Source organism: Thamnophis sirtalis, unplaced genomic scaffold, assembly GCF_051295495.1.
Source record: "Thamnophis sirtalis isolate CommonGarterSnake01/CBP01778 unplaced genomic scaffold, rThaSir2_p1.2 scaffold_9, whole genome shotgun sequence".
Classification (NCBI taxonomy): Eukaryota; Metazoa; Chordata; class Lepidosauria; order Squamata; family Natricidae; genus Thamnophis; species Thamnophis sirtalis.
The window spans coordinates 78484587-78512002 of NW_028261389.1; the positions used below are offsets into that span (position 1 = coordinate 78484587).

At 41.8% G+C, this 27416-nt stretch overlaps 1 protein-coding gene across 1 annotated transcript in view; it reads right to left on the reverse strand.

Moving 5' to 3' along the window:
• The window catches only part of SEMA3C (semaphorin 3C), a 157179-nt gene that overhangs the window by 56051 nt on the left and 73712 nt on the right, over positions 1-27416 (reverse strand). The window contains exons 5-9 of the mRNA XM_087722358.1: positions 20846-20965; positions 17065-17155; positions 9285-9404; positions 7564-7706; positions 2950-3064 (exon numbers count right to left, since the gene is read on the reverse strand). Of these exons, the coding sequence (XP_087578484.1) occupies positions 2950-3064; positions 7564-7706; positions 9285-9404; positions 17065-17155; positions 20846-20965 (589 nt within the window). The remainder of the gene's footprint in view (positions 1-2949; positions 3065-7563; positions 7707-9284; positions 9405-17064; positions 17156-20845; positions 20966-27416) is intronic.

The window sequence follows — 27416 nt, forward strand, 5'->3', positions numbered from 1 at the left end:
CACAGATGAGTTTAGGTTGGTTCTGCCCAGCGGGTGGATCGCTAACCAGCTTATTACTGGTTTGCTCGTGCTTGTGATGCTTGCACGCTCGTGCGCAATGCTTCTGCGCATGCACAGAGGCGTAGAGGTGAGTGGGCGGAGCCTCCCACTGCCGCCACTCCTGGTTTGGCCAAACTGGGAGCAACCCACCTCTGGTTCTCTCTCCTTGATCAGTTTCCATCCATTGTTCCTTGTTCTGCCTTCAGGTGCTTTGGAGAAGAGGTTGATCCCCTCTTCTTTTGTGGGAACCCACCCACTATCTCTATTCCAGTGGATAACAAGAATAAGAATCCCTAAAGATCACCCAACCTTTGGACTATCTCCATTTGAGCTATGGGGATCTTTGGTGATTCTAGACTAAGAAGAATTCAGAGCCGGTGGAAGGTTTGCTGGCACCTTCCCCGGAGAAAGGCTGGAGAAAGTAAAACGCCAATGACCTCATCAGGGAATCGCAGACTATGAGATCATTTGAGATACCCCATCAGGGACTGCAAACCTCTCTTTATTATAACCTAGGGGTGGTGTATAACTAGCCCCCCATCTCCCGTCGCCGCAGACTAATGGAGACCAGGAAAGATAGTCCAGAAACAAGTGAACTGAAGCGAAACTTCTTGTAAACTGTTAGATGGATCCAGCTCATTTTCTCATTACGTTTTGCCTTTCCACTGGCGCGTAAGAAAACGCCTGGGGAAACTGGTATTGCTGAAAAGGTTGTGCACATATATTTGAGGATAACAGACCTCTCTATATTATCAAATTGAGACCATTTTGTGGTTGCAACTTGGAAGGCGGGCATTTTCCATATTTGCAAACCAGCTTCCAGGCTTCCTCTGCTCCCGACAAACTCAGTTTTGCAAACAACCTACCGTATTTTTTGGAGTATAAGACGCTCTCTCCCCCCCCCTAAAAGAGGGCGAAAATTTGGGTGTGTCTCATACACCAAATATAGCCCTGCCCACACACTGGACCCCACCCTTTGGCCTCCATATACTCCATATTTTTCAGAGTATAAGACGCTCCCAAGTATAACACTCACCTACCTTTTGGGGAGGAAAACAAGAAAAAAAAATCTGCCTCTGTCTCCCAGCAATTTGCCTCCTTGCAGCAAACAGCCAGTTTCAGTTTCAGTTTCAACTTCAGCAAAGGCTGCTTAGCACAAGCTGATTGTTGGTTGGATCAGCCTCCCGACCATCAGCTGTTCCAAGCTGCAGGGATTGCCATTGCCTATTGCTGCCTCCGTATGACCCGTTTTTTGGCCTCTGCATGCCTCATTTTCGGCTTCCACGCGGCCTATTCTCCACCCATTCCGATCCCCGCAGAAGCGGCAATAGGCTATGGCAATCCCTGCATCTTGCAACAGCTGATCATCGGGAGGCCGAGCCAACCAACAATCAGCTGATCGTGCTAATCAGGCTGTGCTGAAGCTGAAACAGGCTGTTTGCTGTTTGCTGCAAGGAGGCAAATTGCTGTGAGGATAGGCAGATTTTTTTATTCAAGACGTGGTTTGATTGCCCTCAATCATTTCCAAATACGAGGACCATGAAGATAAATTGTATGCTTATGGTTTTTTAAAGGACACTAAACCTACACTCCTGTATCAGGTAGCCCAATATTTTCACCAAGTTATGTGACTGCACAGTTTTTTTAAGCACAGGTGGTCCTCAACTTATGACCAGAATGGAGCCCAAATTTTACTCTATTAAAATAATTTAATTCTATTTTCTACATAGAGTTTTCTACATTTTCCTATTGGGGGAAAAAAAACCCAGCCCTTCTTTGAAGTAAAAACAGCTATAATTATTTAAGCATTTACTGTACAGCTTTCTTTCCTGGCCGGGTATTCTGAAAACAGCCCATTTTAATTATCCTCTCTTAACATTTCCTGGGTTATTTAAAAAAAAGGTGCAAGATATTGACTAAATTGTCCCAAAGGTGCTTTTTCAGAAGACAACTGGACTTCCTTGTTTTTTTTTCTTTTGATGACTGAGAATCTCTACAGAGTTTGAGCTACACAATTTGGGATGAACACCCTCTGAATGGTAGAAATGGATTTTCAGAGGGAAAAATTGCAGACTCCAGGAACCATTAAGCACCACTCAGGTGACCCTGAGGACACAGACAAACCTCCAAGTGGCCTCAATGACCCTCTAAAAGGATGCAAATGACCAGCTGTCTGCAAGGGATATAAATCCTTCCGTTCCCCCACTATCCTGTCAGAGCTGAAGAAGCTTCTGGGATGAGAAGCGAAATGTCTTCAAAAGGAAGTCCAGTTCCCTCCTGAAAAAAGCACCTTTGGGACTCAGAATTTTGATCATCTTTCAACAATCTAATGTAGAAAAGGGATTCAAGTACCGTGGTACCTTGGTACTCATGTTCAATTGGTTCCAGGAGGCGCGATGAGTACCAAAAATGTTGAGTACCAAACAAATTTTCCCCATAAGTAGTAATGTAGTGAGTCACAAGGCAGCCGATTCTGAGACTTACTACCATGTTTCCCTGAAAATAGGACAGGGTCTTATTTTCTTTTGACCCCCCAAAATAAGTGCTTGGCCTTATTTTCAGGGAGATCTTATTAATATTAAGGTGCAGGAGGCGGCAAGTGTGGTCACCTCATGGCTGCTGCTGTGTTGCAATATTTTCAGGGAGGGCTTATTGTCAGGGGAGGGCTTATTTTAGCCCATGTGCTCAAAAGCCCGGTTGGGCTTCTTATCCGGTGAGGTCTTATTCTCAGGGAAACAGGGTAGCTTGTGAGTTGAGTACTAAACAAACAATGAGTAGTGGGACATACTTTTCCTGTCACAATGTGTTGAGTATCAAATTCGTTGTGCAGTCGAACACCAAGGTGCCAAAGTGTACTGAACAACACACACACACACACAGAGTCAAATTATGAAAACGTTGCCACGGTACCTAATTCATCAAAATAGGTCTCGGTGCCATCTTCATCCATGACCGAACAGACCAGTCTTGCCTTCAAATAAGTGGTCCATTTGTTGACCAGACTTCGCTGTCCGCCTGTGTCATTCTGCCAAAAAAAGAAGAAGAAAAAGAAAGAATATGCATTATGTTCAGATGACATCGATGTCTCTTAGCATTTTTCAGCAAGCCTTTGGACAAAGAGAAGTTGCACACTCTTTATTTTCCTAAATTGAAATGATCAGGGATTAACTGACTGGATCAAAGGCTTCTGCAATACGGTTAGTCCTCGATTTATGGGTGCAATTGTGCATTTCCTAGTATGACTCTGAAAGCACTAAATGATCATTCGGTTTTTCTTTTTGCCTTAATGCTGCCACGTTCTTCAGTGCTGTCTTCCTGGGGACTCTTCACAGAAAAAGTGTAATGTGCAGGAGGCTACCTAAGGATTATATGAGCAGTCCTCAACTTATGACTCTAATGGACCCCAAAGTTTCTGTTGCTAAGTGAGAAATCTGTTAAGGGAGTTTTGTCCCATTTGACATCCTTTCTTGCCATCATTGTTAAGTGAATCACTGCAGTTGTTAGGTGAGTAACAGGGTCGTTAAATGAATTTGGTTCCCCCCCTTGTCAGAGAGATTGTGTGACCCTGGGACAACATGATCATTATAAATATGAGTCAGCTGTCAATCATCCAAATGTAAATCACATGACCCTGCAGATCCTATGATAGTCATAAGGGTGAAAAATGGTCCTAAGTCATTTTTTTCAGTGCTACTGTAACTTCAAATGGTCACTAAATGAACTATTATAAGTCAGGGACTACATGTATTTGCTGGAGAGGAGGGCCTTTGTAAAGGTTATACAAAACAAAACAACAAAATAGAACAGAAAGGAACAGAACGGAATAGAATGGAACGGAATGGAACACAACAGAAAGGAACAAAAAAAACAAAAAAAAACAATGAAACAGAATAAAAAGGAATGGAACGGAACAGAAAGGAACAAAATGGAATGGAACAGAAAGGAACAAAACAAAAAAAACAAAACAATGGAGACGAGAAACGAGGGGTAGGAAGATGAGTAGCGAAAGTATGATTAGACTGCTCTGTATTTGAAGGTAAATTGATTTTTGTATAAACTATTATTTGAATATAAGGTTAAGAAAGGCTATCTGGAGAGTCTACAGGAAGATGGGGGTAAATATCAAAGAAGCAAGGGACGAAGACAAAATATAAATGGAATGATCTATACTGTTTAAATTTTAAGAATGATGGGAGGCTGAGCATAATGCAAAAGATTTTTATTTATTTATTTATTTTTTCGTTTTTTTTCTTTTTCGGAGTGTTCTTTTTATTTTATTTTCATTATTATTGTTAATAAGATATTCTAGAAGGTGAATGGTACTGAACTGTGCCGGGTGTGGGACCTGGGAAGTCGGAGGGGATTAGGGAGGGGGGTTCATTGGGGGTGGGTGGGTGGGTGGAGATATAGTCTCAATATATAGAATAAGAAGAATACACTTGTATACTGTTGGTCCTTATCTTTTCTTTTTCTTTTTCTCTTTTTTTTTCTTTTTCTTTTTCTTTTTTTTCCTTCTCTTTTCTTTTTAGCGCAATTTTTAGTAACTGAATAGATTAATGAATAGAGAAATGCACCAAAGTGAGAAGTAGAGGAAAAGAAGAGGGAGAAGTAAGGAGGGAGGAAGAGGGGAATGTAAGGAGGATGAGAGGGGAAGGAGGGTGAGGAAGGCGAGAAAGGAAGATAGGAGGGGAAAGGGAAGTAGGAGGGGTGATTGTTGGAGGGAGAAAGGAAAGTTGGAGGGGGAGAAGAAGGGGTGTATGAAAGCGACAGGTTGGGTTTATGATGAGTTGTGTTTAGGTTGGGGTTTTTTTTATTATATTATTATTATTGCAAATATTCAGTATATAAGTGAATGTACAAAATTGAAAATGAAAATGAATAAAACATTTGAAATACAAAAAAAACAAAACAATGAAACAAAACAGAAAGGAACAGAACAGAAAGGAACAAAACAAACAAAGCAAAACAATGAAACAGAACAGAAAGGAATGGAATGGAACAGAAAGGAACAAAATGGAATGGAACAGAACGGAAAGGAACAAAACAAAACAAACAAAACAATGAAACAAAACAGAAAGGAACAAAACAGAACAGAAAGGAACAAAATGGAACAGAAAGGAATGAAATGGAATGGAACAGAACAGAAATGAACAAAACAAACAAAACAAAACAACGAAACAGAACAGAAAGGAACAGAATGGAACAGAAAGGAATTGAACGGAACAGAAATGAACAAAACACACAAAACAAAACAACAAAACAGAACAGAATGGAACAGAAAGGAACAGAACAGAATGGAACGAAACAGAATGGAATTGAATAGAAAGGAACAAAACAAAACAAAACAGTGAAACAGAATAGAAAGGAACAGAATGGAACAGAAAGGAATTGAACGGAACAGAAAGGAACAAACAAAACAACAGAACAGAATGTGACATAATATACAGAATACAGAATGTGACAATAATATCTCCCTCCCTCCCTCCCTCCCTCCTTTTCCCCCTCCCTCCCTCCTTCCCTTCCCTCCCTATCTATTCTTCCTCTTTTGAAGCATCATAAACATGTCTGTTTAAATTTTGAATGTATCTGTTACTTTCCATCAGGATAATCCCCACTGTATTTTATAGCTATTAACTAATGAATTGCTTACAGAGCAATTAAACAAATTAGGGATTGAAGCAAGGTACAAAGTCCCTTGCTGAAGAAAATGGTTTTTAATCAAATAACCCAGGCATTTAAAAAAGAAACCATCGGATAACTTTGAAATATCACGCCTTGTTTAGATAGCTACCGATTTATTGCTGATTGGACATGGATGCACATAGTTTTATGCCCTTCCTTTGTTGCTTTTCCCTCCGTCTTTGCGCTTTTAATTTATTGCCTCATTGAATTGCAAAGTGCTAATTAAACTTGTGATCCCGACGGTGGGATCACAATGGGAAGACTGACTCTCTCAATTTCCTGTGTTGAAATGGACTTATTAAAGTAGAATTGGTTTCCGGCCAACTTTCTAAATAAGATTCTCGATGCCAAATTGTAATAGTCATCATCAATGCAACACACACACACACACACACATGTTCAGATCGCAATCTTTCAAAGCCTGTTTTTCACATTTTGGCACAGTGAATTCAAGGACAAAAAAAATGAATCCCAAATCTTTTAAGAAATCACCTTGGCTTCATTAGAAACATTCATATTTCATCGCATTTAGTATCTTCTGAAAAATATCTCCAGGTGCGTTATTAAAAATATTAATAAGGAGGAGAAGAAAACAGCAGTGCAAAATCTAGGTCACAAGTCATGTTTTGGCAAAGATTAGTCAACTTAAAAGCACAACATTTAAAAAAAAACATGCACAAAGGAGCTATTTTAGTGCCCATCCCTTTCAAATACAATATTAAGTCATATGCTGGCTATGAAAAGGAGATTCAAGATGTAGAATGCTGGATAGAGATATAATATTTTGCAATATAGTAATTATATTGAAAACCCACAGAAGTAAGTGGAAAGTTTAAATTGGGAAAATAGTAACACATATATAGATATATAATGGAATTGATTATAAATATATTAAGATTAGGAGGCGAAAAACTAGGACTAGATATATTTAAAGATATTATTATGACTAACTGGATGCAAAATATATTGGAAAATATAGTTTTCAAGGACTATCAATTCAGGCGACTTACATATATAAACTATAAACTTGGGACTAATTAAATCTTATTGGGAACTGTTTTTATTGGTGTTTAGACAAAATTGAGATATTGAAAATGTGCTGGAACATTTTCTTGATAGTGATAAAGAGGGTTATTTATAATATTAAAATATTAGTGACTTAACAGGAAATAAGTATATTGTATAAAGAAATGTTACTGTCATCATTATGTTACCGACATTTCTAGTATAATCAGGCATGATCGATTTATGGCTTCCCTCCTTCTAGCTGTTCCTGAGCTTGGTTGAAATTCATCATTTGCAAACAGAAACATGTCATGATTTTTATAAAACATTATTTATATTTAGAAAGTTGGACCATAAGGAAGGCTGAGAGCCAAAGAATGGAGGCCTTTGAACTCTGGTGCTGAAGAAGATTCCTGTGAGTCCCTTGGACTGCAAGGCCATCCAACCAGTCAGTCCTAGAGGAGATCCACCCTAGCTGCTCTTTAGAAGGCCAGATCCTGAAGAGGAAACACAAAGACTTTGGCCACCTGATGAGAAGGATGAAGGACTCCCTGGAGAAGAGCCTCATGCTGGGAACGATGGAGGGCAAAAGAAGAAGGGGACGGCAGAGAAGGAGGTGGCTGGATGGAGTCACCCAAGCAGTTGGCATGAGCTTAAATGGACTCCAGAGGATGGTAGAGAACAGGAAGACCTGGAGGAACGTTGTCCATGGGGCCATGATTGGTCAGACATGACTTCACAACCAACAACAACAAAACATTCTAGGATATCTTTCCCCTTATTCCATCAAGGGTGAATCGTTCGCATCCTTAGCAGCATAGGAGCATCTTTGCTTACGGGACATATTCTGGCAATCATGGAGTGGATCTGTTTGGTGGTACCACTGTTGTCCATCAGCTTCTCCTTGAAGAAGAAGTACACTTTAGCATCGTTGGGGTCGGTGCCATCTGGGATGAGATGAGCATCCACAAAGGTGGGCTCTAAAAGAACACAAAGAAGGACACATCAACGAGAAGCACACATTTGCTGCAAAGAAGAGGAGGTCAACCTATTCTCCAAAGCACCTGAAGGCCAGACAAGAAGCACAGGGACATTTGATGTACATCTAGCAGGACTTTCCCAAAAGTGCTTTTTCAGGAGGCAACTGGAGTTTCTGGTTTTTCTTTGAACACATTTTCACTTTTCATCCAAGAAGCTTCTTCAGCTCTGGCTGGATGGTGGGGAATGGAAGGATTTATATTCCTTGCAGACAGCTGGTCATTTGAATCCTTTTAGATGGTCATTGAGGCCACTTGGAGGTTTCTTTCTTTCTCTTTGAAGACATTTTGCTTCTCATCCAAGAAGCTTCTTCAGCTCTGACTGGATGGTGGGAGAATGGAAGGATTGATACTCCTTGCAGACAGCTGGTCATTCTTGGATGAGAAGCGAAAATGATGAGAAGAAAAAAAATAGGAAAGTCCAGTTGTCTCCTGAAAAAGTACCTTTGGGACAACCAAGACATGCATGACTGAGAATCTCTACGGTTTTAGCTATACAATTTGGGGTGAAGACCCTCGGAATGGTGTGGGAGGAAGACTGGATTTCCAGAGGGGAAAAAAATGCAGACTACAGGAACCATTTGCACCACTCAGGTGACCATGAGGACACAGACAAACCTCCAAGTGGCCTCAACGACACTCTAAAAAAGGATGCAAATGACCAGCTGTCTGCAAGGAGCATAAATCATTCCATTCCTAACCATCCAGTCAGAGCTGAAGAAACTTCTTGGAATGAGAAGTGAAATATCTTCAAAGAAAAACCAGAAAGTCCAGTTGCCCCTTGAAAAAGCACCTTTGGGGCAACCATGACCATTCCTTGTAGACAGCTGGTCATTTGCATCCTTTTAGAGAGTCATTGAGGCCACTTGGTGCTTTGTTTGTGTCCTCGGGGTCTCCTGAGTAATGCAAATGGGTGTGGAGCCTTCTTGGAATTGCTGAAAGGACCGTGTTGTGGAGCTGTGCTTCCTGCAGGATGTTTTTCTGTCTTGCATCCATTCACTGTTGAACACAGCTGCAGGCTATTGGCGATGAGTCTGTGCTGTCTGCATCTACTCAGGTGACCCTGATGACACAGACAAACATCCAGGTGGCCTCAATGACCCTCTAAAAGGATGCAAATGACCAGCTGTCTGCAAGGAACATAAATCCTTCCATTCCCCAGCATTCAGTCAGAGCTGAAGAAGCTTCTTGGATGAGAAGCAAAATGTCTTCAAAGAGAAACCAGAAAGTCCAGTTGCCTCTTGAAAAAGCATCTTTGGGACAACCATGACCTGGATGACTGAGAATCTCCATAAACATCTAGCAGGACTTTGTAGTGCTGCAAATTAAAAGGCCAAAAGTTCCTTTGGCTTGCAACTTCATAACTCAAAAAAACTCTTGCCCCAAGACTGTGGAGCCTACTCTTTTCTGGATATTTTTTCCCCTGATGTACATGATAAAATATTCTGCCTAGAGCCGAAGCACTCTTGATCCACTCTTTGGAGGAGCAAAGTCAACAGAGTGTGAGCGTGAACGTCTTACCACTTAGCCATTTCGAGTTGTGTTGATCGGTCCTCACTGCATTCCGTCTGGTTAAGCTGCGAAAAATGGCCGCGTCGGTGCCCATGAAATCAATATACATGGCCGAAAATAGCTCTTGGTCTGCAGAAAGGGAAGGAGCAAGGGGAAAAAATGAGCGCACATCCTGCGGGTGAGGGAGGAATTTTCAAGAACTTGTTTCTTTTAGGACTGACCCACTTTTCTAAATTTGTAGCAGCTGAGAGGAGGGGAGGATATCTCCCCAATCGTGGTCTGAAAAGTGCCAACTTTGCAACCGAGTGTACAATTAAGCAGGAAATCCTAACCACAAATGTGGAAGAAAAGTTTCAAGCAGAGTATCATTAAGTTGCTGAAGAAAATGGAAACAGGGGGGAGGAGGAGAATGGCTGGGGGGAGAGGAGGAGGAGGAGGAGGAGGAGGAGGAGGAGGAGAAAGAGAAAGAGAAGAAAAAGGAGAAGGAGGAGAAGGAGAAGAAAGAAGAGAAGAAGAAAAACAGGGAGAAGGGCAGGGAGAGAAGAAAATTAAAATCAAAGAATATGGCAGAAATATAAGAGGAGGAAGGAGGATGAGGAAGAAGAAGGAAGGAAAGAAGAAGAAGAAGAAGAAGAAGAAGAAGAAGAAGAAGAAGAAGAGGAGGAGGAGGAGGAGGAGGAGGTGGTGGTGGTGGTGGTAGAGGAGGAGGAGGAGGTGATGTGGTAGAGGAGGAGGAGGAGGAGGAAGAAGAGGAAGAGGAAGAGGAAGAGGAGGAGGAAGAAGAAGAAGAAGAAGAAGAGGAGGAGGAGGAGGAGGAGGAGGAGGAGGAGGAGGGTGACAGGGTGGTGGTGGAGGAGCAGGAGGAGGGGAAGGATGAAGACAAGGAACAAGAAGAAGGAGGAGGAGGTGGTGGTGGTAGAGGAGGAGGAGGAGGAGGAGGAGGAGGAGGAGGAGGAGGAGGAAGAAGAAGAAGAAGAAGAAGAAGAAGAAGAAGAAGAAGAAGAAGAAGGAAGAAGAAGAAGAAGAAGAAGAAGAAGAAGAAGAAGAAGAAGAAGAAGAAGAAGAAGAAGAAGAAGAAAGAAGGAAGAGCAGAAGGAAGGTGACAGGGTGGAGGATGAGGAGAGAAAGATGAAGATAAGGAACAAGAAGAAGAGAGGAGGAGGAGGAAGAAGAAGGAGAAGAAGAAGGAAGAGGAGGAGGTGGAGAAAAGGAGGAGGAGGAGAAGAAGAAGAGGAGGAGGAAGAAGGAGAAGGTGGAGGAGGAGAAGAGGAGGACAAATAAGAGGAGGAGGAGGAGGAGATGAAGAAGTTGAGGAGGAGGAGGAGGAGGAGGAGGTGGTAGAGGAGGAGGAGGAGGAGGAGGAGGAAGAGAAGAAGGAGGAGGAGGAGGAGGTGGTGGTGGTGACGGGTGGTGGTGGAGGAGGAGGAGGGAGATGAAGACAAGGACCCCGCCGCAGGCGTGGACTGAGGAAGAGGAAGAGGAGGAGGAGGAAGAAGAAGAAGATTTGTGTCTATTTTGTGCTCCTTTCTTGTCGATGGGTGTCTCAGCAGCCATTCTGAACATAATAAGGCTATTCATTGAGAGAGTCACTGTGGTTTAAGTTTTTTTAGAGAGTCTGTGGAATAAGACTGACAGCCCAACTTCAAAAATGTGAGGAATTTAAATGGAAACCCAAGGAGATGCCTACCTGTTTCATTCAAAGGGGGAAAGAAACCGCACAACATTCCTTTGTAAGGACAGAGTCAAATGTACCTACAGTACATTTATTTGCACTAAAAGAGACCACAAGGAAGTCCACTGTGCAGAGCTAAGATTTGTTCTTTAAACAAACAAATCCACACACTGTTGTCCTTCGGGCCAGCAAGGCAGCATAACAAAAACACCATTTGCAAAACTCGTTTTCTAATTAAGAGTTGCTCTGAAGGAGTGGCCGAGTTAATGACGGCTTAATTGCACCTTGTTGGCTCTGAGTTGCAAACTGTTCCTGGTCAAAAGTATGAATTCGCTCGCCAGGGGATTAAACTTTGCTGAAAGGCCTCGGATCGCGATGCCAACTGATGCTGCAATCATACGTTAAATGTCGGGCGTAGCAAACGACAGGGTGGTTTTTTTTTTTTTTTAAATAAACGGGATGAAATCCATCGCAATGGGAACGGTGGAAAAACCTGCTTTCCGCGGCAGAAAAGATCTGAGACTGAGGTTGAATTCAGTTGAGTCAATAGAGCTGGAAGGGACCTTGGAGATCATCAAGTCCAACCCCCTGCTCAAGAAGGAGACTTCTTAAAAGCCTCCGGTTGATGAATAGCAATAGCAATAGCAATAGCAGTTAGACTTATATACCGCTTCATAGGGCTTTCAGCCCTCTCTAAGCGGTTTACAGAGTCAGCATATCACCCCCAACAACAATCCGGGTCCTCATTTTACCCACCTCGGAAGGATGGAAGGCTGAGTCAACCTTGAGCCGGTGAGATTTGAACAGCCGAACTGCAGAACTGCAGTCAGCTGAAGTAGCCTGCAGTGCTGCATTTAACCACTGCGCCACCTCGGCTCTTATATGAAGCACCCACAACCCGCAAATCCAGAATAACAGAGTTTGGAAGGGACCTTGGAGGTCTTCTAGTCTAACCTCCTGTTTGAGCAGGAAACCTTACACCATTCCAGACAAATGGTTGTCCAAACTCTTCTTAAAAACTCCCCGTGTTGGAGCATTCGCAACTTCTGGAGGCAAGTTGTTCCACTGATTAATTGTTCTGAGCGTTAGGAAATTTCTCCTTATTTCCATGTTGTTTTTCTCCTTGGTTAGTTTCCATTCATTGTTTCTTTTGTCTTGCCTTTTGGAAAATAAGTTGACCTCCCTCTTTGTGGCAGCCCCTCAAATACTGCTATCATGTCCTATCTGGTCCTTCTTTTCTCTAAAGTAGTTCAAACCCCAATCCTGCAACTGTTCCTCATATGTTTTAAACTCTATCCTAGTTGCTTTTTTCTACACTTTTTCCAAAGTCTTAATTCATTTCATCCTGCAGCATGTTTCAATTTGTCCTCCTTGGTAACTTGATCTGGCTACTTGCTGCAGGGCTAGTGATGGAGGCCAATTAGCACAGAATAACGCAAATTCCTTGACTTGCATAAAAAGAAATCTATAATTGCATCATTGTTGTTATTATTTTGCAGCCCTGACAGGCTGCTGACTCAATTTGTAATCCAACTGAGCGAAGTAATTATCTCCTGCAAACTCCACTCCCCTTTTCCTCCTCTTTTATTTCCTCTGGGAGGGGCCATTCACCGTCCCCCTGTGGCCTTACTCCAGAGGTGGGTTCCTACCAGTTCGCACCTATTCGGTAGAACCGGTTCGTCAAATCTACTGAACCGGTTAGAAGAGGCTCCACCAGTGGACCCGGAAACCAGGCTACACCTACAGAAGAGGTTCCAAAAATTTTTGAAACCCACCACTGGTCCTTGGATATGATTATTCTACACTATCATGCTCCTATTTATAAAACTCAGTGCCTCTGTGAAGGGTAAGGATGACTACTGCGTTTGTGGTGCAATCAGAACATTGCGTGTGTTGAAGTTGTTTTAAGGCAAACCAAAGATGCCTTTTAAAAAACAAGTTTGCATCCTATTCTCATGCATGCCAGTGCTGTGTGTGAGGTAATTTAAGGTGGTTCTGACAAGTGTCGTCAGCATCTTCATATCCGGTCACATGGGCGGAAAGCCACTCCCATCCGGTCACATGGGCGGCAAGCCACTCCCACAAAGGAGGCCACACCCACAGAGTAGGTTCGAACAATTTTTGAAACCCACCACTGCCTTACTCCCAAGTCAATCCCTGTTCTTTAGCTCTTCCCTTTATCTGGCAACTCTGAGCATGCACACACTGGGAACAGGCTCCAGCTGTTCTTCTGCCTCACTGATGTCTGACTCTGAAGGCAGCTGATAACTGTTGGATGGCTCTGCCCTCCCTCTCTGCCTCCGACACAGAGCCCTCATCCGAGCCTTCCCCAGACTCCAGTACTGGCCCATCTTCCTCCCCAACCCTCCTCACTGTCCGAATCTGCTGCCGACTCCGCTGGTTGCTGGCGGGCCATAACACTGCCACCTTCAAGTGAGGCATTGCTACACAACTAAACTCTTTCAAATTATGCCATTTACATCACGGCTTAATCCTTGCCCTTTGCGCAAAGCTGCCCAGACATGGGTAAAGTCATTATGGCATCTGCTGGGTGCATCCATTAGCAATTACACTAACTGCCTTAACAGATGTTCCTGCCTTAAGGAAATTAAGAGAATTTGCTCACAGACAGAAACGCTACGTGTTTCATCTGTCTTTAAATTAGGCATAATTTACGACCCTCCTCTCTAGGCTCCTGGGCCTCCACCCACCGTTTCAAGATAATACTAATAACTTCCAAAGTCGCTGTAGGGCTGCTAAAATAAAGACGCTGGATTAAGGACACTCCAAATAAATCCTTCGATGCAAACTTCTATTGACTTTTCCAAAGAGAAACTGCTTTGCAAATTCCTCATCCTTTGTTTCGTCTCTTTTAAAAGTTTCTGTTCTCGGTAAGTTCTCCTGTCTGTGCCTCCTTTTCAAAAACAATTAGAATTGGAAGTAGTCTGCGCCCCTTAATCCTTGTACATACTAGCTTTATTAGTTACACTAAGCATTCCTCGAGTCTCTTTCTCTTATCCGGTCCTAATAATATCTGTCAGTCCCGCTTCCTTTTAACTTCATGGCTAAAAATAATTTATCATACTAAGAAAAGTCGCCAGTCTTATTGTATTTTAAAAACAAAACATCCAACACACAATTGGTGATATAATGCATAACGTTAAGAACATATTACAATGATATCTTGTTGTTGATAAATAATTTTTAATAAGGGAATAATTGAAAATTGGTGTATATATAGCAATAGCAATAGCAGTTAGACTTATATACCGCTTCATAGGGCTTTCAGCCCTCTCTAAGCGGTTTACAGAGTCAGCATATTGCCCCCAACAACAATCCGGGTCCTCATTTTACCCACCTCGGAAGGATGGAAGGCTGAGTCAACCCTGAGCCGGTGAGATTTGAACAGCCAAACTGCAGAACTGCAGTCAGCTGAAGTAGCCTGCAGTGCTGCATTTAACCACTGCGCCACCTCGGCTCTTTTTGTAGCGACTATTTAGAATATTTTGTTGAAAAATGAAGGAAGAAGATTTCTGTTTGAATGTATGACGTGCAAGGATAATAATGAATATAAGCTTACCTGATGGTTGATTGGGGGAATTATGCATAATTGAAAATAGTGATATAGAAATACAAATGGTTGGTAAAAAATAAATTTCTATCACGTGGGAATTATATAAAGGTATGCTGTTATCAGATAGACAATCAAGAATGTAAGGGAATTATGATTTATTGGGGGAAAAAATAATACCAATTGTAATTGAACATATACTGTACAATGAAAGTGGGGTATTTAGTTTACTAGATGAAAAATCTGTGATGGTAAATGTTATTCAAGAATATGGATGTTAAAATACCTGTAACCAAACGACATGCTGTATGCGATGATGTTTTTTTTAATTCTGTTTTTTTAATTTATTGCTGTGTGTATGTATTGTCTATGTAATAAAAATAAAAATTTATATTTAAAAAAAACCATCCAAGACACACACATACACACACCTGGCTACTTTAGTAAAATACTGAACTCCGTTGCTGGAGGGAAGAAAAGGGAGGGGGGGGAAACAGCCTAAAGTTTTCGGCTTTCCTCGCCAAAATATTGTATTTAAGTATTTCAAAGTATTTCAAATTGCAGGCCAAAGTGGCTTTCTAATCCACATTGGTGAAAGGACCGGTTAAATAGCCATGATGGTTAATATCACAGGACACATTACTTTAAATCAGACTAAATACAGACCGGGAAAGAGCTGAGGATTTCCAAGCAATAGGAAGCTATCAAAAGTTGAAGGATTAAGCAGAGAGGGCTAAATTGACCGGTTTCCATTAAAGGAAAGAATGTAAGTACTTTTTTTACAATGTAAATGTGTTTTTATTTTTCATTTTCATTTTCGTACAGTCACATATATACTGTGCAGAACCGGGGCCATATAACTTTAAACAATAAACACAGCCATTCCTCTTGTCAATAATACCCCCCAAAATAGAAGCCCAATGTACCTCTTCGACCCTCCATACACCCTTTCTTTCGCCCCCCTCCAACTTTGCATCTTCCCTCCATCATCCCCCTCTACCTACTTCCCCTCCCCCTCTACCACACCTCTCTCCCGATACACTCCCTCCCTTCCTTCTCACCCTCCCTCCAATCCTCTCTCCCACCCTCTCTACCCCTCTTTCTTCTATCCCTCTATAATAAGTACTTTTGACTCTGCTTGGAAACCATTTCTGGACTTTGTGCTTGAGGTGGGGGGGAAAATGAAGCTTTTGATTTGGGGGGTTTACCGATGAGATTTGTTGATATAGAAATGGCTTGTTTATATTTTGCTACGTAAAAGTAAGAAGTTGAGGTTTGAATGTTACTACCTTATTCTACTGCACCAAAGGGAGTCGGAAGTCGATGCTCCCCCCCCCCCATTTTTTCCCTCTCTTCTTTTCTACATTTTTACCTTCCCTTTTCCCTCCCTATTGTTTATTTTTGTATTTTATATGACAAATTAATAAAAAGGACAGTTGAACACTTTGGACAGAAGCATAGAAAATAAAGTTTTAAGACCTGCTCCACTGAAACCACTGGGCTAAGGTGCTGATTTCAGCCATTGCTAAAAACAAATCTCTCTCTATAGCATTCCGTCTGTCTGTCTGTGTCTTTCTGTCTGTCTGTCTGTCTATCTATCTTTCTATTATCTGCCTTTCTTTTGTTTTCTTTCCTTCCTTCCTTCCTTCTATATCTGCCTACCTTTATTCCTTCCACCCTTCCTCCTATCTATCTATCTATCTATCTATCTATCTATCTATCTATCTATCTATCTATCTATCTATCTATCTATCTATCCTACTGTCTGTCTGTCTGTCTATCTGTCTATCTATCTATTATCTGCCTTTCTTTTGTTTTCTTTCCTTCCTTCCTTCTATATCTGCCTACCTTTATTCCTTCCTCCCTTCCTCCTCTCTATCTATCTATCTATCTATCTATCTATCTATCTATCTATCTATCTATCTATCTATCTATCTATCTAATCTATCTATCTATCTATCTATCTATCATCTATCTAACTCTATCTATCTATCTATCTATCTATCTATCTATCTATCTATCTATCTATCTATCTATCATCTATCTATCTATCTATCTATCTATCTATCTATCTATTTATCTATCTATCATCTATCTATCCTACTGTCTGTCTGTCTGTCTGTCTATCTGTCTATCTCTCTATCATCTGCCTTTCTTTTGTTTTCTTTCTTTCTTTCCTTCCTTCCTTCCATCTATCTATCTGCCTACCTTTCTTCCTCCCTCCCTTCCTCCTCTCTCTCTCTCTCTCTCTCCCTCCCTCCCTTCTTCCTTCCTTCCTTCCTTCCTTCCTTCCTTCCTTCCTTCCTTCCTTCCTTCCTTCTGTCTTTCTTACTGTCTTCTGAACAAATGACACTTTCACAACCTCTTCAGGTGTGACTTTATAATCACAATGCCATCGTGTTTAATTCCAGATAGGGGACCACTAGTTACAATTACACACCTGACCTCTCTTTGCCCCCTGGGTCAATTTGTTTATATCACCCCGTCATTTCATTCTCAGCACCTCGTGATTCAAGCCTCCCCAATCCTGGCTTGTTTAGACTTACTGATCATAACAGAGACCGTGTTAGCACTGGGGTTGAACGAGCAGCGTCCCTTCCCCGATTCCCCCTTGGAGTCGATCTTGAAAACTTGCTCCTGTAATAGAGAGAGAGAGAGAGAGAGAACAAGCAAGATTGAATGTGAAGTTTAATATGCCTGATCTGGATCCGATTCCATGAAAAGGTGCCAGCATTAAGATTAGTTAGTTTTTCACGTTGCATCTGGAAGAGAAAGAGCCCTGGTGGCGCAGTGGTTAGAATGCAGTATTGCAGGCTAATTTTGCCCACTGCCGGGAGTTCGATTCTGACTGGCTCCAGGTTGACTCATCCTTCCGTCCTTCCGAGGTCAGTAAAATGAGGGCCCAGATTGTTGGGGGGCAATAAGCTGACTCTGTATATCACTTAGAAAGGGCTGTGAAGCACAGTGAAGCAATATATAATTCTAAGTTCTGTTGCCCTTCCTTCCTTCCTTCCTTCCTTCCTTCCTTCCTTCCTTCCTTCCTTCCTTCCTTCTTTCCCTCCTTTCTGGTGGCGCAGTGGTTAGCTAGCTCCAAAATGTATCAAAACACTCAAAATGATCCATGGTTTTCAAAATTGGTGCAAAGCGGTTGTGATAAGAGCATTTGACCAGGCAACATTAATAAGGAGGTAATTTGTAATCACACCCATGGCCATTAAAAGCACACCACCCACTAATGGGCTGTTATGTTCCCCGGTGAATAACAGATGTGATGTGATGAATTGAGCAATGGCAGCGTTAGCACCTGCTCAAATTGTCCATAAAGGACATTTCATAGTAGGAATGCCAACACTGTTGCATAATGCGATGCAGATTAGGAGGGCACAAATAGGAGATAATGTTTGTATCTCAGGGTTGAAATGAGGGTTGGAGAACTTGGTGTTCTCCAAGTTTTGTGGTTTTCTTGCAGATGTTTCATGATTCAACCAGGTAACAATGACTGTGCTAGCATAATATTATTTAGTTGGGTCATGAAACATCTGCAGGAAAACCATCAAACTCAGAAAGCACCAAGAATTTAGGAGCATCAAGGTTTAGCTAGATTTTCAACAGTTTGATGTCATTTGTCATGGAAAGTTAGCTTCTGATCTCATCAGACAAAACCGAACTTTTCATCAGACAAAACCGAACTTTTCTTTCTCTCTCTTTCTTTCTTTCTTTCTTTCTTTCTTTCTTTCTTTCTTTCTTTCTTTCTTTCTTTTTCTTTCTTTATTTCTTCCTTTCTTTCCTTCTTTCTTTCCTTTTCTTTCTTTTTTCCTTTCCTTCCTTCCTTCCTTCCTTCCTTCTTTTTTCCTTTCTCTCTTTTTTTCTTTATTTTTTCTTTCTCTCTCTCCTTCCTTTCTTTTCTTTCCTTCTTTCCTTCTTTTTTTCTTTCTCTCTTTGTCTTTCTTCTTTCTTTCTTACTTTCTTTCCCTCTTTTCTTTCTTTCTCTCTCCTTTCTTTCTTTCTTTCTTTCTTTTCTTTTCTTTCTTTTTTCCTTTCCTTCCTTCCTTCCTTCTTTTTTCCTTTCTCTCTCTTTTTCTTTATTTTTTTCTCTCTCTCCTTCCTTTTTTCCCTCTCTTTCTTTCCTTCTTTTTTTCTTTCTCTCTTTGTCTTTCTTCTTTCTTTCTTTCTTTCTCTCTCTCTCTCTTTTCTTCTTTCTTCCCTTCTGTCCCTCCTCTCTTTTCCCTCTGCTCTTTTTAACTTCTTTTTCTTTCCTTTTATCTTTTTTTCCTTTCCCTTTATCTTCTTTTTCTTTCCCTTTATTTTCTTTTTCTTTCCTTTTTTCTTTCTTTCCTTTTGATTTTCCTTTCCTTTTTATTTTATTTTCCTTCCTTTCTTCCTTCCCTTCCCTTCCCCACCTCAGCCCCTTCCCAAAAAAATCTTCCTTCCAAGACTAAGAATAAAAATAGTATTAGAAAGTCAAATGAGAGAAGGCCTCTGTTCTTGATAAGGTGGTACCATTTCCCATTAATCTTGCCTCTGGGACGCTAAAAATAAATCCACTTGGACCAATTGCGACGTAGAGATGCCAGGGCTGCAATAGGAAGGACCGTCTAAATCCTTAGGCTTGAAACAGCTTGGCTATTGTTGGCTTCCACAACAAGAGCAATGAAAGGCTACAGCTTGGCCCGTCAAGTGCCTTGCAGACTCCAGATGTCTGAGGCAGCCGTTTATTTGACCGATGGATGGTAGGCGTGTGGTTAAAGAGGGAGCCCAGCTGGCACGTTACTTGTTTGGGGTCTCTGCCTTATCTTGAGACCTAGCATGTTTAGAATAAAATAGAATAAAAAAAATCGAAATAGAATAGAATAGAATGGAATGGAATAACAGAGTCTGAAGGGATGGATGGACAGACAGACAGACAGACAGACCGAAAAACGTGGACAATGTTAACGATAGAGATAGATGATGCATAGATTAGATTAGAATAGAATAGAATAGAATAGAATAGAATAGAATAGAATAGAATAACAGAGTCTGAAGGGATGATGGACAGACAGACACACCGAAAAACGTGGATAATGTTAACGATAGAGATAGATGATAGATGATGCATAGAATAGAATAGAATAGAACAGAACAGAGTAGAACAACACAGCACAGCACAGCACAGCACAAAACAGAACAGAACAGAACAGAACAACAGAGTCTGAAGGGATGGATGGACGGACGGACAGACTGAAAGATGTGGATAATTTTAAAGATAGAGATAGATGATAGTTGATGCATAGAATAGAATAGAATAGAATAGAACAGAACAGAACAGAACAGCACAGCACAGCACAGCACAGCACAGCACAGCACAGCACAGCACAGAACAGAACATAACAGAACAGAACAGAACAACAGAGTCTGAAGGGATGGATGGATGGACGGACAGACCGAAAGACGTGGATAATGTTAAAGATAGAGATAGATGATAGATGATGCATAGAATAGAATAGAATAGAATAGAATAGAATAGAATAGAATAGAATAGAATAGAATAGAATAGAATAGAATAGCACAGCACAACACAGCACAGCACAGCACAGAACAGAACAGAATGGAACAGAACAAAACAGAACAGAACAGAACAACAGAGTCTGAAGGGATGGATGGACGGAAGGACAGACCGAAAGACGTGGATAATGTTAAAGATAGAGATAGATGATAGATGATGCATAGAATAGAATAGAATAGAATAGAATAGAATAGAATAGCACAGCACAACACAGCACAGCACAGAACAGAACAGAACGGAACAGAACAGAACAGAACAACAGACTCTGAAGGGATGGACGGACGGACGGACAGACCGAAAGACGTGGATAATGTTAAAGATATAGATGATAGACGATGCATAGAATAGAATAGAATAGAATAGAATAGAATAGAATAGAATAGAATAGAATAGAATAGAATAGAATAGAATAGAATAGAATAGAATAGAATAGAATAGAATAGAATAGAATAACAGGGTCTGAAGGGATGGATGGACAGACGGACAGACCGAAAGACATGGATAATGTTAAAGATATAGATGATAGACGATGCATAGAATAGAATAGAATAGAATAGAATAGAATAGAATAGAATAGAATAGAATAACAGAGTCTGAAGGGATGGATGGACCGACGGACAGACCGAAAGATAAGAAGTGAAACATCTTCAAAATGAAAAAAACCAAGAAAGTCCAGTTGCCTCCTGAAAAAAAGCACCTTTGGGACAACCTGGATGACTGAGAATCTCTACAGACTTTGAGCTGATCAAGAGATGAAAAATGACTTTGAAGAGCCTACTTACTTCAGATCTTCGTCCTCGGTTGAGGTAGGCGCAGACAGGACTGAAGGCTCCACTCCCACAAACGTACAGGTGGGTGCGGTTGAACGTCTGTATCACCCGAACAAAATTGCCACAGCCGTACTGCAGAGGGTGAAAAAGGGATGAACCTGCGCATAAATGTTACATCACAGCAAACCACATTAGAATAGAAGATAGAATAACAAACTTGGAAGGGACCTGGGAGGTCTTCTAATCCAACCTCCCCTGCTCAAGCAGGAGACCCCAGACCATTTCAATCAATCAGTCAGTCAGTCAATACAAATAGAGCTGGAAGGGACCTTGGAGGTCTTCTAGTTCAACCCCCTGCTCAAGCAGGAGACTCAAGACCATTTCAATTGTTAAATCAATCAATCAATCAATTGGAATAGAGCTGAAAGGGACCTTGGAGGTCTTCTAGTTTAACCCCCTGCTCAAGCAGAAGACTCAAGACCATTTCAATCAATCAATCAATCAATCAATCAATTGGAATAGAGCTGAAAGGGACCTTGGAGGTCTTCTAGTTCAACCCCCTGCTCAAGCAGGAGACCCCAGACCATTTCAATCAATCAGTCAGTCAGTCAATAAAAATAGAGCTGGAAGGGACCTTGGAGGTCTTCTAGTTCAACCCCCTGCTCAAGCAAGAGACTCAAGACCATTTCAATTGTTAAATCAATCAATCAATCAATTGGAATAGAGCTGAAAGGGACCTTGGAGGTCTTCTAGTTTAACCCCCTGCTCAAGCAGAAGACTCAAGACCATTTCAATCAATCAATCAATCAATCAATCAATTGGAATAGAGCTGGAAGGGACCTTGGAGGTCTTCTAGTTCAACCCCCTGCTCAAACAAGAGACTCAAGACCATTTCAATCATTAAACCAATCAATCAATCAATTGGAATACAGCTGGAAGGGACCTTGGAGGTCTTCTAATCCAACCTCCCCTGCTCAAGCAGGAGACCCCAGACCATTTCAATCAATCAGTCAGTCAGTCAATACAAATAGAGCTGGAAGGGACTTTGGAAGCAGTGGTGGGATTCAGCCAGTTCGCACCACTTCAGGAGAACCGGTTGTTAACCTTCTGAGCAATTTGCTGAACTAGTTGTTGGAAGAAATCATTAGGGCAGAGAACCGGTTGTTAAATTATTTGAATCTCACCGCTGCTTTGGAAGTCTTCTAGTTCAACCCCCTGCTCAAGCAGGAGACTCAATACCATTTCAATCATTAAATCAATCAAACAATTGAAATAGAGCTGGAAGGGACCTTTGAGGTCTTCCAATCCAACCCCCTGCCTCACGCAGGAGACTCTAGATTATTTTAATCAATCAATCAATCAATCAAACAATCAATCAAGATAGAGTTGGAAGGGACCTTTGAGGTCTTCTAGTCCAACCCCCTGCTCAAACAGGAGACTCTATGCCATTCCAGACAAGTGATTTTCCAGTCTCTTTTTTTAAAAAAACTCCAGTGATGGAGCACCCACAATTTCTGGTGGCAAGCTGTTCCACTGGTTTATTGTCCCAAAGCAAGTTATGCCATGGTGCGTTGGCTGTGGAGAATTGGCCAAGGGGAGTTTTCCAATTATGCCCAGGTTTTTCATTCAAACTTTTTAAATGAACAGGTTTTTTGGCCAGTCGCTTTCTTCAAAAAATTGGCCTGAGAATCATTGGTTCTCATTTCAGCAACTTTAAGACCATTTGAGTCACAACATTAATACATTTTTGGAACCAACAAGGGGAAAAAAACCAGCAGTCCAGTCCCTTTGATCTAAATTGGTGGCACCTTCTGCCCAAGGTAAAGAAGAGAAGCAACAAAGAGGATTCACCTCACCGATTTGGTATATTTTGATGCATCTACCCAAGGGTCTAAAATGACCACTCCAATTGTCCAAGGATATCTCCAAGGATACTGTAAAATCTCCATTTTCACCGCATTCCAGGGGAAGGAGACTGTAAAATCCCCATTCCCGTTCCACTCCAGGGAAAGGAGACTGCAAAATCCACATTCACTTTCCACCCCAGGGAAAGGATACTGCAAAATTCCCATTCCCTCCCTACTCCAGGGGAAGGATACTGCAAAATCCCCATTCCCTCTCCACTCCAAGGGAAGGATACTGCAAAATCCCCATTCTCTCTCCACTCCAGGGAAAGGAGACTGCAAAATCCCTATTCCCTCCCTACTCCAGGGAAAGGAGACTGCAAAATCCACATTCCCTTTCCACTCCAAGGGAAGGAGACTGCAAAATCCCCATTCCCTCCCCACTCCAGGGGAAGGAGACTGCAAAATCCCCATTCCCTCCCCACTCCAAGGGAAGGATACTGCAAAATTCCCATTCCTTCCACACTCCAGGGGAAGGATACTGCAAAATCTCCATTCCCTCTCCACTCCAGTTGAAGGATACTGCAAAATCCTCATTCTCTCCTTACTCCAGGGGAAGGATCCTGTAAAATCCCCATTCCCTCCCCACTCCAGGGGAAGGATACTGCAAAATCCCCATTCCCTCCCCACTCCAGGGGAAGGATACTGCAAAATCTCCACTCCCTCCCCACCATCTGGGACCTGGGAGGCAGAGAATAGATGGGGGCAGGTTCAGTCAGAGGTGGTATTTACTGGTTCTTCAAACTACTCAAAATGTTTGCTACCTGTTCTCCAGAAGTGGTCAGAATCTGCTGAATACCACCTCCGACCAGCTGTCTACAAGGAGTATCAATCCTTCCATTCCCCACCATCCAATCAGAGCTGAAGGAGCTCCTTGGATGAGAAGAGAGAACATCTTCAAAGAAAAACCAGAAAGTCCAGTTGCCTTTTGAAAAAAGTGCCTTTGGGGCAATCCTAACCACGATATCATTCCATAGATATTTGCCACTCCAATTTCCCTTCCTTTCTGCCATCTCAGATGAAAAATTACAACTAAGACTGGAGAAAGAGAAGGCCTATTGTCCCATGATAAATGATGGTTCATGTATACATAAACGTCAAGGCAATTAGCAGGTGCTGCGAACAAAGGCCGAACGGACTCCTCGCTAAGCCAACATCTGGAAAAGAAACATCTGTGTGCAAAATGCACCCCCCCCCCAGGCCTTACTCAAGAGTGTACAATGAACCAAGGAATGGAAAAGGAACAAATGCACATGTTTACATCTTCCACGTTGGGTGGTTAAATTGTTTCTTGTCGGCTGCGATTAATGTTAACAGAAAAATTTTCAGGACGGCTGGAGAAACTGTCTAGACATTAAGAAAAGACATTTTGTCGGCTCTCGAATCAATAGAAAGATTCAAGAAAGGGAAGAGGGATATTTTTTCAAAAAAAAAAAGGTTTTAGGACTTATTCCTTCCCATTCTGATGGGGACAATGTGCGTTGGCTTTGCCTCGGGTGAAATTCTTGTTAGGATTAGAATAAACCTACAATTTAACAAACGTTCAGCTTTAGATGGAGGCTTCACTGGGGTGTCTAACTGACAAAATCCTGAGATATATTTTTTTTACAACATAGGTGCAGTGGTGGGATCCTGCCGCTGTCCGGTTTCCAAAAGACGCCCTAATTAATTCATGAGTATCGAGCCAAGTTTCAAAAGAAATCCAGTCAATTATTAGGAACACCCATTTCGGCAATATCCCACTGAAGTCAGATCTAAACCTCATTTGAATTATGGCTGAACTTTACTTGTTTCTTCCCTCCCTTCAGTCTGTGTCATAAATCACATTCTCCAATGAGGTGCACCCCTCCCAAGCCTGCTGTAGTATTCTGAGATCCGACTCTAGCTGAAGGTACTGTATGCATGGAATGCGCTCTCCCCCTTTCCTCACCATGGCAATTTTGTGAGTTGACAGCTGGTTTAACAACCGGTTTGGTGATCGCATGCTTTGTTCGTGAGCATGCGCATATTTAACAAAACTTGCCTTCCACGTTTTTTCTGGCGAGTAACACAGCTGAGGCGTGGCAATCCGCTCTGCCTTGCAAATCAGTGAGAGGATATAGGTAAGTGTTCTGACCCCCCTCATCCCACACCAACACACTGCGAGCCAAAGATAAGTTACAGCATTTAATTAACAGACAGACAGGTCCTTGGCAGCAAACCGGCACAGACCAGGTCTCAACACTTTTAAAGGCGGAGTGCACACATGCATTTATGGACATTGATACAGAAGTCAATCTGTGTGTACTACATCTGTACACCCGAACACACGGGCCCTTACACACATATATTCGTCGTAAGGATCAGTGGTGGGATTCAAATAATTTAACAACCGGTTCTCTGCCCCAATGACCATCTGGGTAGGTGGGTCTCGGTGGTCATGTGACTGGGTGGGCGTGGCCAACTCAAGGTCACTCAGGTCGATGGGCGCTTCGCCTTAGCTGTTACAACGTAATAAGGGTTAACCGGAGAGGCAGTTTCTGTAAGCAGGTCAATAAAGATTAGGCTAGAAACAACACTAGAATGTTTCCTTCCTGCCTTCCTTACAGGATTAGCCCTGTAAAGTGGAAAAAAAACAAAAGGAGATTTCTTCCAACAATCGGTTCTCTGAACTACTTAGAAAGTTACCAACCGGTTCTCCCGAATAGGTGTGAACTGGCTGAATCCCACCACTGGTAAGGATTCATATGAAATCATTCTATCTATAATGTATTAGAATGACAGTCTCATCTGCTAATGGAAAGACACGGTGCTTTTAAAAAAAAAATCTAATTAAACAGAAAGCTTATGAGTCCATTAGTAGTGACACCTTAATGATATAATCTATTAGGCTTGTAAGAGTCAATATTTCTTTCCTCTGATTTGATTTACCCCCCTCCCCCCAAAAAAGAGTTGAACCTGCAAAATGGACTTGATACACTTTGATATAATGCCATTCTTAATTACAACCAAAATAGAGATTTTATGGACTATGATTGCAGGAGGTTACAGATTCTCCCCAAGCTTGCTTATCAGTTTTATGCAAAAAATATTTATCTATCTATATATAAAAAGGTGTGTGTGTGTGTGTGTGTGTTCCAGCATAACTCTGGAATGCCTCAAGCAATTTCAACCAAACTTGGTACACAGATCACTTACTCCCTGGAAACAAAAACTGTGGGGGTAAGATACTGCTAAAACCCTCAGGGTGTGTTTTCTGTTAAGATACAGTCTGTTGTGCATTAAAATGGCTTCTACTATACAGCCATAAAATGGCTTCTACTGTACAGCGCAGTGGAGTTGCTATGGTAACAGCTTCACAGTACTCCATAAGGGGGCTCCCTGTGGTAAGGGGGAAAATCCAACATTAGAAATTACTTTTGGTCCGGACATTTTCCCCTATAAATAAATAGCCGGGCAACACCGGGTTATCGGCTAGTGCTATGTAAAAGGCATTGTGACAGTTCCCAAGATCTATATCAAGTTGGAAGGTTCTGTGTTTTGTTTGTTAGTTGATTCCAGTAGAGTAGCTTTTTGAGCTTTGTGGCTTGAGAAAGGCTCAGAACAAATTTCTGACCCTCACAGTACAGGATGAATTAAAATAGATGGAAAATTAGGAAAGGCTTAAGAGAAAGATATGAGAAAAAGGAGGAGTGGAACAAGGGAGTCACAAGCACCTGTTAATCATGGTTATCTCTGTGTGTGCGAAAGAAGGCTAAACCCCTTCCTTACATCCTTCCAGTGTGTGGCAAGTTGCGTTTTAAGAGAAGTTTAAGAGAAGCTGATTTGACACAAGGAAACGTTGACCTCCTTGTGATTTAATTTGAAAGCCAGATTTTAGAAATGAGGCCATGACAAACACATTCATCCTTCTCGTGAAAATATTATAAGGGATAGGTTTTCTGCTTATTTTCAGGGAAAACGTTTTAATATAGAACATTTTTAAGATGGTATTTTTCCTTGCTGTAGTTGTTCTAATGTAATTATTCCAAGGCCGACTGATTCTTGCCTCATCTTAAAACCAACAAAATCACCGGTTCTATTTCTGGATGGGAGATTTTTTTAAAAATCATTTGAGGGGGATCACAGCAGAGGTGGTATTCAGCCAGATTGAACCGGTTCAGCCGAATTGGTAGTGGAAATCATAGGTGGGCTGGCCCACACGCCCCGGATCTATGCCATCCTATTTAGGCACTTTTTGAGGCCAGGCACATGTGCCAAAGGCACGAGAGAGAGCAAAGTGCATGTGTGGAGGAGGCACATACCCCAGCGAACTGGGCGCATGTGGGGCAAACTTGTGGTAACAAAATATGAATCCCACCACTGGATCACAGTATTGCAAAATTTGATAATCCCACTTGTAACATAATACTGTTGTGTAATCAGTTAACTCAAGCACACCATCCTCCAATATTAGAAGAAAAAAGGATTCCATATAATCAGGGGTGGCATTCAGTAGGTTCTGACCAGTTCTAAAGAACCGGTAGTGGAAATTTTGAGTAGTTCAGAGAACCGACAAATACCACCTCTGGCTGGCCCCGCCCCCATCTATTATCTGCCTCCCGAGTCCTTGCTGATTGGGAGGGAATGGGGATTTTGCAGTAACTTTCCACTAGAGTGGGAAGGGAATAGGGATTTTACAGTATCCTTCCCCTGGAGTG